The sequence below is a fragment of the Schistocerca americana genome, chromosome 7 (assembly GCF_021461395.2).
Source record: "Schistocerca americana isolate TAMUIC-IGC-003095 chromosome 7, iqSchAmer2.1, whole genome shotgun sequence".
Lineage (NCBI taxonomy): Eukaryota > Metazoa > Arthropoda > Insecta > Orthoptera > Acrididae > Schistocerca > Schistocerca americana.
In genome coordinates this window covers 571,281,576-571,298,384 of record NC_060125.1, presented here as the reverse complement: position 1 = coordinate 571,298,384, position 16,809 = coordinate 571,281,576, and the positions used below count along the sequence as shown (strand labels likewise).

Here is a 16,809-nt window from a genome sequence, read left to right as displayed (position 1 = left end):
TTACATGTAGATGTTACGTACACTAGATATTAATATTATATTCCACTCCACATCATCAAAACCCTTCCTCTAAAGCTACGAATGCAATTGTATATGCTTCTTTGATGTACCTATGGCTGCTCTCTGTTAGAAACTCCATCGCTCAAATTACCTTTAAGGTGCCCCCTCCTCTCCTAAAATACATCTGGTCCTTTTCTAACCTACTCTCTATTTTCTCATCCGTTCTTCGATGCAGTATTTTAGTTACTAGAGTGCTGTATTTTTCACCTTTTTCGCTTTTCGCTATTACTTTCCTCTATAGAGTAATAATCACATTATTTTCCAAAGCTAATGGAATCCCTGATGGCATTAAGGGGCTCCGGAACGCCCTATACTTGCAATGTTAAAATAACGCTCATAAATTACATCTTTCCTCACAAAGTATTTGAGGTAGGAAGTTGAACTTTTTACAGATTATTTATTGGAATATGGGCTACAACTCAACACAGGGATTTTACAAAATTTTAGTTCAGTTATTAAAGATGATTTTTTTTTCAATTGTAATGAAAATTCACAACATTTTTTTGCAATTTTTTATTTATGTATTCAAAAATATACAGTTTTTTGGAAAAAGGCTGTGTTAAATTATGCAGAAGGTACTGTGTAACATTTACTGAAAGTTTGAAACAAATATGTTTGGAAGATCCTTAGAAAACATGTAATTAGTATGAGAAAATAAAAGTTTTGGAAATCGAGCGACAAAGATTGGATTAACTTTTTAGTGCATTCCAGGTCCATAGGATGGATTATCTACATCCTCTGCAAACTCCTCCTCCAGCTTCCTCTTGTTCCTCCTCCTGTTTACTCTTGCTTGTATTTCTAGACTCTTTACAGCCCTGTCTGCAGCCCGAAGGCGTTCCTTGTCTAAAGCAAGCATCGCTCGTTGTTGTGTTCGCAGATTTTGCTACCATTTTCTTCAGTTGCAGTTACTGCAACACTGTTCCAAAAGGTGGTCATGTATGAACACTTATCACATTTCAGTTGTATTTCACTAGCAAGTCCTACGTGCTTTATTATGGAGAGTTCCAGACCAACTTCACTACAATGAATACATCTTACACAGTTTGAAAAAATTCCTTTGAGAACCGACATATCAAATACTTCATTCACATCCGATTCGCCCATAAAACATTCATAGTTTTCACTCATTGAACCAAGCTTCTTCTGTGAAGTATTCTCTTTCCCACTTTGACTGCTATGGGCAGGTGTACTTGAGAGGTTAGGTTCACTCACTTGGTTATCGTCTTTATTGTTTACAGTAATAACACATACCTTTGGCTTTCCAACTTTTCTCCTTTTCTTAAAAGCCTTCAGAAGATTTCTAATAACTTTACTTTTACTCATTATTATACTTCAACAAAACAGAGACTCAAGAAACAGAATTAATTACGAATATTTTCGAGATAACGACAGAGTAAATAAACATGAAACAATCGACAATCACACCAGCGATATATATTGAATCATCACAGGTTAGCCACAACACATACTTTATCTCACATCACTAAAATGTACCTGATGAACACGGACGTTAATAATAACACCATTTGACAGCAGTTTAACAGCGCCACAGTGGGTCACGCCCATGTAGAACACATTTCAAAAAAAAAATTAAAAATAGTTGCAGTCTTCGGAATTGAATAAATTATATATCTATTAAAAGGTAATAGTCTGCAGATTCAGAAAACGCTAAAAAGTAAAAAATTGAACTTTTCATGATTTTGAGCCTTTCCGGAGCCCCTTAACTTCATTGATGAACTTTTGCCTTTATGGTGACATAACACCACGAAAAAGAGCCAGTCCAATGCGCTACAATGGATTTCCAGATAATTGCTTTATTACTCCTGGTAAGATTTGAATGAAAATACAAACATACACATAAACGTTCTTTTACCAGACATGATCATTTTTTGGTGATTGTGTGGAGTATCAGGAGCGTTTTCATTGCAACAGCATGTTCAGCCTTAACAACAAGTTCTGTGCAGTTATTACTGTTGCGAGGGCTGTTACATAATACGAGACGCGCAGTCAGCATTCTCTGTGCAATATTCGCCGATACGTGATAGTGTCCAGTATGTAACTTCTGAACTTCTGAACAGCGTATAAAATATTTCCTCTCAACCTGCCCAAAGTGCTCTTAAGAACATAACTACGCTATTTTAAAATCGACATCGTTTTGATGTTCCTTAACATAGATCAACGTCGCACATCACAGCACGGTGCAAGCTCCGAAGGTTCGTAGAGTCATCTAAAGGTGGCAGTGTTGGCTAAAAAGTCATCCTACGCATATGTTCTCTTTCGGAAGAACAATCAGCACTTGCTACTAATTAAAGAGTAATTACATGTAGCTAAACTAAAACCTACCTAAACTCCGTCCTAACAGGCCTGGAAAGCCCAACGGCTTCGCCCGGCCGCCGTGTCATCCTCAACCACAGGCGTCACTGGATGCGGATATGGAGGGGCATGTGGTCAGCACACCGCTCTCCTGACCGTATGTAAGTTTACGAGACCGGAGCCGCTACTTCTCAATCAAGTAGCTCCTCAGTTTGCCTCACAAGGGCTGAGTGTACTCCTCTTCCCAACGGCGCTCTGCAGACCGAATGGTCACCCATCCAAGTGCTAGCCCAGCCCGACAGCACTTCGGTGATCTGATGGGAACCGGTGTTACCACTGCGGTAAGGCCGTTGGCAATTACGTGTAGCAGTAAAACATTTTCATTTCAATTAATTAACATTTTTCTAGCTATACAAATAGTACTGGTGCATTTTGTTGGTGGGTAAGTAAATCAAATACTTCATTAAGCATGCATATCCAAAGGCGGAAGATGAAGTCTCAATACCAAAAAATTATCCAAACAGTGCAGCACTTTGAGAAGTAATCAGAGTTATTTTAATGGTTTATATAATAAGCAGCTACTCTCCACGGAATACGGCAAATGCCAACATAATTATTTATAATTGTTCAATTTTCCAGCTTCCCTCTGGATGCCCACGCGATCTTCGATGGAAACATTACGAGCAAAGTGCACAACGACGCTTGTAAGTAACAATTCTTTAGTTCAGCGTAGTCCTACACTACACAAAATAGCTTGCTTTCGAAGGCGAACAAAGCCATTTGTTTTATAATCTTGTCGTCCTCGGTGAAAGTATAATATTGCCAGTGTTGTTGACATTGTGTATGATGATCGCGTTTGTGGATGTGTAAGTAATTTATTTTCTGTCTCATTTCAGGGAACTGTCTTCTGACCGGACGTTACAACGTGGTGTACTCGCATGAGGATTTTGTCATTCTTTACTACTGTTTTCTAGGATATGGTTGGTCTCTATAGGCTACTCGAAAATTTGTATTAGCGATTAGCCCTAATCAGGCACCGTTATGGTTGTATTCTTGATACTATGTTTGGCGCTAAGGATATGAATCAATGTTTAATACCCATACTATTCACAGTTCTAAATAACAGAAAACAGTCACATTCTGCGAGAATTAATTTCCGTGGTCAGAATATCATGTTGGCTAAAACATGCTACAGAAACGAACCGAAGAGAAATATTTGAATGGTACCAAACAGTAGGCAATAAACCTCTTCGACCTGCCACAATTCGTATTAATAAAGGTTTTTTTTAACTGTGGCACATTTGACTCCGCAGACGTAAGGTCAATGCATGAGGCTTGGTGGATCGTGTGAAAGATATAGACTACAGATTCCAATGGTTTTGAAGCTCCATCCCAGGTCGGTCCGAGGACGTTTTTTCTTTTTTCATTTATTTTTTTATCTATGACAATGATTTGTTTATGTAATTATTTACAAGTTGCAATGTGTTTTGAAATCCATATTAAACTGTAGTTTTTCATAAATGGGCGGGAAGAAACATAATGAGTATCCTGCGACAGAAGAACTTAAGGACGTATTTTTTACCCAACACCATCAGCAATTATAAAAAGCTTTGATTGATACGATTTTTGTCATTGCTTCATCACTGATATATCTACCAACTTTGTTCATTTCATTTCAGTAAAATTAAGTCAACTGTAATATAACAGTATATTTACTGAATCTGTACTATCTGATAGTATCTGCAGTCTCAGGATTCACCCTGATGCTGCAGTTACATATAACAGAATTCTCTCCGATAAAAACTGTAATAATATATAGGGTGGGTAGATAATCCGAAAAGGGATATGCAAAGGCTCAATCTAGATGTATTAGGGATGAAGACGTTAACCGTATAGCTAATACGGTTTTCTGTTCAGATGAATATAGAACTATATCACTAGCAGCGTAAAATGGTATAAAGTTAGGAAGGTAGTCTAAAGAACCAGTTATTGTTAATAGAACTAGGATTATTCTCATCAGAATCGACAAAAACCAACGCCAAAAACAATAATTCAGGTATGCATACCAATATCATCCAGAAACGTACGTATAGAGTAAATGATGGCATGAATTGGGTAACTCAGTACGTAAAACGAACTGAAAATGTAATAATGACGAGGAACTGGAGTGCTGTGGAATGGGGAAGAATTGAGGACAACTTTACAGGGGAACCCATGCTCCGTAATAGGAACGAGAGATGAGAAATATTACTTAAATCCTGCAATAAATTTCAGCTAGTGACAGCAAAGACACTGTTCAAGACTCACAAGAAGAAGGGCTGCACTTGGAAAAGGCTTCCAAACAAGAGAATATGCCAGCTGAAATATATCGTAATCAGACAGACATTCCGAAATCAGATATTTGGTTATAATACGTCGTCAGAAACAGAGAATCAGGCCACGATTTAGTACCAATATCAAGTAATCTGTTGTGCAATAGAACTGTCACTAAATGTTTAAGAATAGTGAAGTGATATATTGAATTACTGAAGAATTACGATGTGCTTTTGAGTTTTTCTACAGCTTCTGACACCTGCAATACTGAATATTACGGTAGTCAGTTCAGTCAAAGAAGGATAAATATGCCTAAGAAGTTGGACAGACAAATTTAGGTACAACAACGGTAGCTATGAAGAAGCTGTGGGTATTGACATAAACTGATTAAGAGAAACAAAGAAATACAACAGTTATCACGAAAGTCCAGGAATAAGGCAATATAAATCACTTAAGAATGAAATCAGTAGGATATGAGAGAAGTTAAAACGACGCCATTTTAGGAAAAAATGTGAAGAAATCAAAAAAGAAATTGTTGTCGGATGGACGGATTCAGAGCACAGAATGGCCAAAATAACTTTCGGTGAAACTAAAAGCAAGGAGCTGAAGGTCAGGAGAATGGGAGAAATTCAACAGTGAAACGTGTAGGAGACAGCTGATAGGTGGAAAACTGCATTGATGGTCTCTACAAGGTGGAGGGTTGGTTGCTGACGTGATAGAAGAATAAATTTAAGACGGTTTGGGACAGAAAGGGGATCCAATATTAGTGTCAAAGCCTGAAAGAGCTTTGGGAAACTTGCGAGAAAACGTAGCATGCGTGACAGAAACCATTCCTTCTGATTTTCTGAAGTCGTTGATGAAGCTGGTCACCAAATGATTATTCAAGTTAGTGTGCAGAATCTATGAACCTGCAAGCGTACATTTGAACAATACGAGAATGTTGAAAATTAAGTAGATAAGATTATAAATGAGGTAGTCGTCGGCAGAATTCTTAATGAAAGGAATATATGGAAAAGCACTGACTAGAAGAAATGACAGAAAGATAGGACATATTTTAAGACATTGGACAATACTTTCATAAGCACTAGAGGGAGCCGTAGGGGGTAAAAAGTCTAGAGGAGAGAAGAAATTGGAATATATAAAACAAAATCCTTGAGCGTAAATAGGACTCTGAGATGGCGAGTTTGGCGATGGAAGGGAAGTAGTGTTGCACCGCATCAGACCTGTCAGAAGACTAACATCCAAAAATAGAAAGGTACTAATGTGATAATAAACACATAGTCCCCGACCAAATATCAACTTGATGTAAGGGATGGGAAATAGTTCTTAAGATGGAACTATACAAATCTGTGCGCTTCACGAAGTGTAAAAGACCATTCTTTCGGTTCAAGAGCAGAGCCTGTTAAATCAGATAAATGTTTACTGCTGAGCGTGTGTATACGTATAAATGGAAGTACCACTTAGAATCGCTTGTACGTGGTAGGATAAGGTAAACTGCCGTTCCTCAACAACAGCAATAACATGCAAAAAGCGTCTACGACCCAAATTTGAATGCTACACTGGTGAATGCGACTTCTGTGATTGGTTGGTTGGCGAGTCAGTCTAACAGAGATACATAAAAATCTTAAGTGGCAAACATTTGAAGAACGACGCTGTATTGCTCTCTAGAAGTTGTTTAGGAAACTTCAAGAACTGCCCTTCAGTTCACTAGTTACGTATGTGGTAGACTTTGTGTACATAAAATTAGGCAAATAACAACTCGCATAGAGACATGCAAGCAACCATTCTGCCCGCGCAACATCAATAAATGAAAGTGGAAACAAGATTAATATGCGATTACAATATTTTCCCCGCACGAACCATGAACCTTAGGAGTGGCTTGCGTGCCTCAGCGATGCAGATAGAGGTCCTACAGGTACAACCACAACGTAGGGATATGCGTTGAGAAGCCAAAGTGTGGTTCCTGAAGAGAGGCAGCAGCCTTTTCAGTACTCACAGGGACAAGTCTCAACCATTGACTGATCTCGCCTTGTAACATCTACCGGGACTGCAGGGAAACTAGAGCCGTAATTTTTCTCTAGGGCATGCAGCTGTACTGTATGGTTCAATGATGATGGCCTCCTCTTGGGTAAATTTTTCCGGAGGTAAAATAGTCCCTCATTCGGACCTTCGGGTGAGGACTACTCAGGGGGATGTTGTCATAAGGAGAAACAAAACTGGCATTGTAAGGATAGGAGCATGGAACGATGTATCCCTTAATCGGGAAGATAGGTTAGAAAATTTAAAAATAGGAATGGATAGATTGAAATTAGATATAGAGGAAATCAGTGTATATCGGCGGCAGGAGGAATAGGACCTCTAGTCAGGTGAATATTGGGTTTTAAATACAAAGTCAAATAGGTGTAATTCAGGAGCAGGTTTAATAATAAATAAGAAAATAGGAATGCAGGTAAGCTACTATGAACAGCATAGTGAACGCATTATCGTACCCAAGACAGACACGAAGTCCACGCCTACAATAGTACTACAAGTACTATCATCCGCAGATGATGAGGAGATTGAAGAAATGTATGACGAGATAAAAGAAATTATTTAGGTAGTTAAAGGAGACAAAAATTTAATCTTGATGGGGGGCTAGAATTAGATAGTAGGAAAAGAAAGGGAAGTAAGAATAGTAGGTGAATATGGACTGTGGGGGGAGGGGGGTGGGGAATAAATGAAAGAGCAAACCGCCTGGTAGAATTTTGAAAAGAAGATAATATAATAATCGCCAACGCTTACTTAAGAATCATAGAGCTGGGTTTTATTGGTGGAAGAGACCTGGAGACATCGGAGGGTTTCAAATTGCTTATGTAATTCTTAGACAGAGATTTAGGAACCAGATTTTAAATTGTGAGACATTTCCAGGGGCAGATGTGGACTTTGACCACAATTGATTGGTTATGAACCGGATTTGACCACAATTGATTGGTTATGAACCGTAGATTAAAACTTAAGGAATTAGAAAAAGGTAGGAAATTAAGGAGATGCTGAATAACTTCAAAGAAACAGAGGTTGTTGAGGGCTTCAGAGGGTGCTAGAGCGGTTGGCAAGAATAGGGGAAAGGAATACAGTATAAGACGACTGGGTTGCTTTACGAGATGAAATAGTGACGGCGTCAGAGCATCAAATAGATACAAAAGCAAGGCTAGTATGAATCCTTGGATAACACAAGAGATATGGAATTTAACTGATGAAACGAGATAATTTAAAAATGAGCAACTGAAGCAACCGAAAGGAAATTCAAACGTTTAAAAAATGAGATAGACAGAAAGTGCAAAATTACTAAGCACGAATGGATGAAGGACAATTGTAAGGATTTAGAAGCGTATTTCACTAGGGGAAAGATAGATACCGCCTACAGGAAAATTAAAGAGGCCTTTGATGAAAACAAAAGCAGCTGTGTGATATCAAGATCCCAGATCGTAAACCAGTCCTAAACGAAGAAGAGATAGCTGAACGGTTGAAGGACTACACAAAAGGCGTATACAAGGGAGATGAAAGCAAAAATGTAGGAAGGGAAGTGGATGTAGATGAAGACGAGATGGGAGATACGATACGGCGAGAAAAATTTGACAAAGCTCTGAAAGGTCCAAGTCAAAACATGCGCCGGGAGTGGACAATATTCCGTCAAAATTACTGATAGCCTTGGGAGAACCAGCCACGACAAAACTCATCCATCTGGTGTGAAAGACGTATGATACCCTCAGATTTCAAGAAGAGTGTAGTAATTCCAGTTCCAAAAAAAGCAGTTGCTGACAGGTATGAAAATTACCGAACGATCTGTTTCATAAATCAAGGTTGCAAAATACTAACACGAATTCCATACAGAAGAATGGAAAAAAGTGGTAGAAGCAGACCTCCGGGAAGCTCAGTTTGTATTACGGAGAAGTATAGGGACACGCGAGGCAATAATTACCCTATGATTTAACTTAGAAGTTAGGTTAAGGAAACGCAAACCTACATTTGTAGCATTTGTGGACTTAGAGCAAGCCTTTGACAATGTTGAATGAACTACTCTCTTTGAAACTCTGAAGGTAGCAGAAATAAAATACAGGGAGCGAAAAGCTGTTTACAACTTGTACAGAAACTAGACGGCAGTCATAAGAGAGGAGGAGCATGAGAGGGACGCAGTGGTTGAAAACGGAGTAAGGCAAGGTTGTGGTCTATCCCCGACGTTATTTAATGTGTACATTGAACAAGCAGCAAAGGAAACCAAAGTAAAATTTCATGTTCATGGAGAAGAAATAAATACTTCAAGGTTTGTCGATGAGATTGTAATTCTGTCAGAGATAGCAAAGGATTTGGAAGAGCAGTTGAACGGAATGGACAGGGTCTTGAAAGGAGGATATAAGATGAACATCCACAAAAGCAAAACAAGTATGATGGAATATAGTAAAGGGAATTAGATTAGGAAACGAGACACTTACAGTAGTAGATGAGTTTTGCTATTTATGCAGCAAACTAACTGAGAATGGCCGGTGGGAATAGAATGTAGACTGGCAATGGCAAGAAAAGAATTTCTGAAAAAGAGAAATTTGTTAACATCGAATATAGATGCAAGTGTTAGGGAGTCTTTTCTGAAAGCTTTCGTCTGGAATGTAACCATGTATGGAAGTGAAACATGGGCGATAAACAGTTCAGATAAAAAGAGAATAGAAGCTTTCGGAATGTGATGCTACAGAAGAATGCTGAAAATTAGATGGGTAGATCACGTGACTAATGAGGTGGTACTGAACAGAATTGGGAAGATAAGGAATTTGAGGCAAAACTTCCCAAAAGTACGGATCGGTTATCAGTACACATTCGACATACTGTGAGGTATCAACCGATTACGTATTTAGTATTGGAGGGAAGTGTGGGCGGTAAAAATCGTAGAGGGAGAGCAGGAGATGAATGCAGTAATCAGATTCAGAAATATGTAGTTTCCAGTAGTTATTCGGAGGTGAAGAGGCACCCACAAGATAGAATACTATGGACAGCTGCATCAGTCAGTCTTCGGACTGAAGACCACAACAACGATATTTTCTACTAATCAGCTGTCTCTTTTATGTCTGACGGTGGAATTACTCCTGCCCTCCTGATATTGACCTCTTTCCTTTTAGTTTAATCGAAAGTAGTTTTTACTATTCTGTTCTCTGAGTGTGTTCTTCGTACAACTATTTCTTGTGTGACTTCTTCACGTTTAATGTGCAGCCATGTCGGTTTATGTCCACTCACTTCCTACTGAATTCATTTCTAAGTGATTTATATTGCTCTGTTCCTGTCATTCCCTGATCACTTATGTGCTTCAGACGAAACACAAGGTGAAGCTCTTTTTTTTGGGGGGGGGGGGGGGGGTTAAGATCTTGTGGGACTATACTGCTGAGGTCATCGGTCCCTAAGCTTACACACTACTTAATTTAACTTACTCTAACGTACGCTAAGGACAACACACACACACACACACACACACACACACACATGCTCAAGAGAGGACACGAACCTCCGACGGGGGGAGCCGCGCGGACCGTGACAAGAGGCCTGAGACCGTGCGGATTTCGCTGCTTCAAATACACTTTTAATCATATACACTCAAAAACGTGCACCACGCAGAAATTATCAGAATGGGACGGAAATATCTAGACGCGATGTACATGTACCGAGAGACGAATTATTAGTTTCCGAATAACTGGGTGATATATTCAAGAAAGGAGCTTTACAAATTGAGCAAGTCCATAACGCGTTGGTCCACTGGAGTTCTTAGATGCCCTCCTCAGTGCTATCGTGCCAAATTCTGCCAAATTGTGGTCTTAGATCCTCAAAATCCAGAGCTGGTTGTAGGTCCCTGCCCGTAATGATCCAAACGTTTCCAGTTGCGGAGAGATCAGGCGACCTAGCAGGCCAAGGTAGGGTTTAGCAAGTACGAAACCAAGCAGCAGAAAATCTATCCGTGTGCGATCGGGCGTTAGCTTGCTGAAATATAAACCCATGATGGCTTGCCATGAAGGTAAACAAAATGGGGCGTAGAATGTCGTCGCCGTATCGCTGTGCTGTAATTGCGCCACGGACGCTAACTAAAGGTGTCCTGCAATGAAAAGAAATGGCACAAGAGACAATCACTCCTATTTGTCGAGCTGTATGATGGGCGACAGTTGGTTGATATCCCACTGCTATCAAGTTATTAATTATATTTAGCAATACAGTTTCTGTGCGTGCCCTTTTTAGAGATGTCCATTCCTCTTCAGCTACACCACAATATCTACAACCTTAGAGAACTTCAAACCCATAGCATTATTTCTCACTACTTCATTACCACACCATCTTTGCACATTGAATCTTCTGGATGACTCTCTGAAACTTCAATCTCTTCTTCCAATAATAAATTTTGAAACGAGTCTATATCTGCCCCTGAGTATGCCTTATAATTCTCTGTCTGATTTCGTAATACCTGTTTCACTGTGATGTGATATAGATGGAGTCTTACTATGTCTCCAAGCTGTTTCCATATAACCCACTTGTGATTTCTGAAAAGAGTATTCTTTATCGCTGAACTCAATTATTCTTTCTCGTCTCACATTTCTACCACCCAGTCCATAATCACCGGTAACTCTTTCTTCTGTCCCCTCTTTCGCTGCACCACCCCTGTCTCCCGTGATTATTTGATTTCCATCTCATTTACACGCTCTATTCCCCATGCTGTGGTCTCACGTGCGTTCTCTGTCTTGTCATCTTATGCTTTTCAAGTTGGTATGTATATCTGAAATATTGTTGTTGGCACTGGTTTGTTGCAGTTTCTGATGAGAATATCACTGAACTGTTCATAGTAATTCACTCTTTAGACTACCATCGTACTCATAAAGAATCGTACTCCGTTATATAGTTTTCTGCTGCTGATAATAACGTCCTATACTCAATTACCAAACGTTCCTTCTTCTTACCGTTTTACTCCAATGACTCCCCACTATACATAAATTTGGCCTCTGCTTATCCACTTTCAAGTTTTGTAGGTACCATATTCAGACAGCAGATAGTTCAGCGTGGTAGACTGTCAAGCACAGCACCTGGGTTCGATTCTCGGCAACGCCAAGGATTTTTCCTAGGTGGGAAGACTGTAAAGGTGTCAACTCAGTCTCACGATGCCAACTGACGTGCTAACTGAATGAGATGCAGCGGTTTCAGGTTTCTTAAACCGAGAGCGGCCGGGAGAGCGGTTCACTGTCCGCAAGCCCCTACATACCGCATGCCAGATGACGCCATTGGCTTTGGTTGACATATGGAGGTCAGTCGGTTCCGTCTGGCCCATTTGTGGCTATATCGGCAGACATATCTCATTCAGGCTTCTGGCATACCACGCTCTGATTCACAGAAAGTTAACGTTTCCTTAGTTATTCAGTGTGTTTCGCATGGTCACCTTGCCCTTGATAGGCCCTATCGGAGATCCAAATGAGATCGTCATAACATCTCCCAGTTACAGGCTATACGGTTAGTAGATACATATGTGTCATTAATCTTGTGGTTCCCATTGTCTTCTATTCCTTCACGCCATTGATAATCTCTGATACTTCCGCCTTTTAGGGCAATTTCCCACCGATGGCAAGATGGTGCCTTGACCCTCTGTCCAGTTCTCTGACTTCTTTGACATGGTCGTAGAATGAGAGGAGACTTCGGCATCCATTGCCGATGATTTTTATTCAAAATTTGGGAGGTGTCTGAGTTCGAATCTGAGACTCAACGATTCTATCACTAAACCATGGTATTTTCTATTGTGGTCTCATTACGTCAATACATTTCCATGACATTATTGAAATGGAAATGGAAATGTCGTGTGACGAAGGCCTCCCGTCGGGTAAACCGTTCGCCTGCTGCAAGTCTTTCGATTTGACGCCACTTCGGCGACTTGCGCGTCGATGGGGATGAAATGATGATGGTTAGGACAACACAACACCCAGTCCCTGAGCGGAGAAAATCTCCGACCCAGCCGGGAATCGAACCCGGGCCCTGTGGATTGACAGTCTGTCGCGCTGACCACTCAGCTACCGAGGGCGGACATTGAAATGTAATGTTCAGACTTAATGTAAACTCCGTTGTAGCAGCTTAGCTAATAACACACTGCTATTTGAAGGGACTGAACTATTCTATTTAATTCAGCTCGTTCGGTATTCAAATATATACTTACTTTTTTAACACTGAATATAAAAGCCAATATCATTTCACAATATATAGCGTAAACGTCGCGTATCAGATTTATTTTGTATTGCTCGTTAACTCTCACTTCAGATTTACGTAAATCATATGTTTCTGTTACAGACGCGGCTGGAATCCTCACATCTGTTAAGAAACCCAGTACAGAACTGATGAAGAAGATCCGGAAAGCTGTTGATGACCACCCTGTGGTCGACAGAAGTAAATTCAAGGAAGTGATCTGTTAACGTTACAACTGTGAGAAATAAAAATTGATGTTACACTTTTTCAGCTCCATTCATCATCATTTGTATGAGAATCGCTTGTCACTATACGAAATGTTTTATGATGATACATAGGATAAATTATTTTCTACCACAATAATTTGTCATGATCGCAAACTATTGCACGTATTACTAAATCTCACTTTACGAGCTTGAAACGAAAGATCAACAGAACATTAGTAAATTAAGATACTCTTACTAACCAACGGAAGACAAGCGAATTGAGGCAATGTTTATAATATACGCAGTGGCGGTGGTGATTTCTTCTGTTTACTTCGGGTTTGTTCAGCTAGGTTGTTTACGTGGAAGGAATTATATTTTCGGCTATAGATGTAAGTGTGTTCATTTGATATGAACCGCGTACTCCACATTCCGTTCTGATTGGATGTTGTATTAAAATAAGTCGCCAATTTATATCACAGTTACAGTTACAGTTTAGCATCTGCAATGCATATAGTTGATTTACTGCCAACTGGCCAGGTAAAGCCAACAATGAACGTCAAAACGAACAGAAATTTCAAGTTTAATAAGAACTGTCTTATAACTATAGTCATTCCAAAGTATATTGGTGCAAAGATCAGTAACAGCAGCAAGTCAGCACTAAAAACCAAGATAAATTTTGGAATCATCTAGTTTACATCAGAATCCAGGATGCACCACGGACACAAACAGACCGGCTAACTAAACAACTTTATGAGCTGCATTTTCGATTTGTAATATCATTGATCCAGTCGTCGTACGCCATTTATTGATAATATTGATACACCGATTCATAAACTAAAACAGAAAATAGCATCTAGTTTCAAATATGGTCTCAAACAAACCAAAGACGGAATCTATCGAACCAGTCTTTGCACCACATAGATTCTACGATGTAATGAACTGAACTCACACAATAAAGGACTTAAAATGGTTCAAATGGCTCCGAGCACTATGGGACTTCTGAGGTCATCAGTCCCCTAGTACTTAGAACTACTTAACCCTAACCAACGTAAGGACATCACACACATCCATACCTGAGGCAGGATTCGAACCCGCGACCGTAGCGGCCTTGCGGTTCCAGACTGCAAAGCCTAGAACCGCTCGGCCACTCCGGCCGGCTAAGGGACTTCAATACAATATTGCCCCTACGCAAGGACATCACACACATCCATACCTGAGGCAGGATTCGAACCCGCGACCGTAGCGGTCTTGCGGTTCCAGACTGCAAAGCCTAGAACCGCTCGCCCACTCCGGCCGGCTAAGGGACTTCAATACAATATTGCCCCTAGGGTAAGTAAGAATATTTCAGGAATTTAATCATTAGCATCAAAATGGCCTGAGCCACAGAAAAACCAAATCACATTACGTAGCGTACCATAGCACTGTGAGGGACGGGAAAAAACCACCGTGGTTCAACAACAAAGTTAGGAAGCAACTGCGAAAGCAAAGAGAGCCTCACTTCAAGTTTAAACGCAGCCAAAACCTCTCAGACAAACAGAACCTAAACGATGTCAAAGTTAGCGTAAGGAGGGCTATGCGTGAAGCGTTCAGTGAATTCGAAAGTGTAATTATATGTACCGACTTAACAGAAAATCCCAGGAAGTTATGGTCTTACGTTAAATCAATAAGTGGTTCGAAACAGCATATCCAGACACTCCGGGATGATGATGGCATTGAAACAGAGGATGACACGCGTAAAGCTGAAATACTAAACACCTTTTTCTAAAGCTGTTTCACAGAGGAAGACCGCACTGCAGTTCCTTCTCTAAATCCTCGCACAAACGAAAAAATGGCTGACATCGAAATAAGTGTCCAAGGAATAGAAAAGCAACTGGAATCACTCAACAGAGGAAAGTCCACTGGACCTGACGGGATACCAATTCGTTTCTACACAGAGTACGTGAAAGAACGTGTCCCCCTTCTGACAGCCGTGTACCGCAAGTCTCTAGAGGAACGGAAGGTTCCAAATGATTGGAAAAGAGCACAGGTAGTCCCAGTCTTCAAGAAGGGTCGTCGAGCAGATGCGCAAAACTATAGACCTGTATCTCTGACGTCGATCTGTTGTAGAATTTTAGAACATGTTTTTTGCTCGCGTATCATGTCGGTTTTGGAAACCCAGAATCTACTCTGTAGGAATCAACATGGATTCCGGAAACAGCGATCGTGTGAGACCCAACTCGCTTTATTTGTTCATGAGACCCAGAAAATATTAGATACAGGCTCCCAGGTACATGCTATTTTCCTTGACTTCCGGAAGGCGTTCGATACAGTTCCGCACTGTCGCCTGATAAAAGAAGTAAGAGCCTACGGAATATCAGACCAGCTGTGTGGCTGGATTGAAGAGTTTTTAGCAAACAGAACACAGCATGTTGTTATCAATGGAGAGACGTCTACAGACGTTAAAGTAACCTCTGGCGTGCCACAGGGGAGTGTTATGGGACCATTGCTTTTCACAATATATATAAATGACCTAGTAGATAGTGTCGGAAGTTCCATGCGGCTTTTCGCGGAAGATGCTGTAGTATACAGAGAAGTTGCAGCATTAGAAAATTGCAGCGAAATGCAGGAAGATCTGCAGCGGATAGGCACTTGGTGCAGGGAGTGGCAACTGACCCTTAACATAGACAAATGTAATGTTTTGCGAATGCATAGAAAGAAGGATCCTTTATTGTATGATTATATGATAGCGGAACAAACACTGGTAGCAGTTACTTCTGTAAAATATCTTAGAGTATGCGTGTGGAACGATTTGAAGTGGAATGATCATATAAAATTAATTGTTGTTAAGGCGGGTACCAGGTTGAGATTCATTGGGAGAGCCCTTAGAAAATGTAGTCCATCAACAAAGGAGGTGGTTTACAAAACACTCGTTCCACCTATACTTGAGTATTGCTCAACAGTGTGGGTTCCGTACCAGATCGGGTTGACGGAGGAGATAGAGAAGATCCAAAGAAGAGCGGCGCGTTTCGTCACAGGGTTATTTGGTAACCGTGATAGCGTTACGGAGATGTTTAGCAAACTGAAGTGGCAGACTCTGCAAGAGAGGCGCTCTTCATCGCGGTGTAGCTTGCAATCCAGGGTTCGAGAGGGTGCGTTTCTGGATGAGGTATCGAATATATTGCTTCCCCCTACTTATACCTCCCGAGGAGATCACGACTGTAAAATTAGAGAGATTCGAGCGCACACGGTGGCTTTCAGACAGTCGTTCTTCCCGCGAACCATACGCGACTGGAACAGAAAAGGGAGGTAATGACAGTGTCACGTAAAGTGCCCTCCGCCGCACACCGTTGGGTGGCTTGCGGAGTATAAATGTAGATGTAGATGTAGAATCAAATGAGCAAGGAAATCTTAAGGAACATTAATTTTCAATGTGAAAGTACAATGAATAGATAAATCTTACAAATATCAATAAGCAGCATACCAACCATGATGCTCCCGTAATAAATTCAGATAAAGGCAATCCAACTGTAATCATGCACCAAAGAAACACTTGAGCTTTTTGGAGCTAACAGTATTACTGAACTAAAAATAAAATCCACTGAAAAGCATTAACATGAGCGCAAATAATTGCTTAAAAACTACACCTTCCTACTGACCAATAATGTAGCCAAGTATTGCGTGGCAATAAACTCGCGGATCCCAGCCTACGATGCAA

The 16,809-nt window shown here is 40.5% G+C and overlaps 1 protein-coding gene across 1 annotated transcript in view; it reads left to right on the top strand.

Annotated features, from left to right (window-relative positions):
• LOC124623096 overlaps positions 1 to 13,136 on the top strand; it is a 74,066-nt gene extending 60,930 nt beyond the window's left edge. Inside the window, exon 6 of the mRNA XM_047148886.1 lies at positions 13,015 to 13,136. Within this exon, the coding sequence (XP_047004842.1) occupies positions 13,015 to 13,136 (122 nt within the window). The remainder of the gene's footprint in view (positions 1 to 13,014) is intronic.
• Positions 13,137 to 16,809: the final 3,673 nt, after the last annotated feature.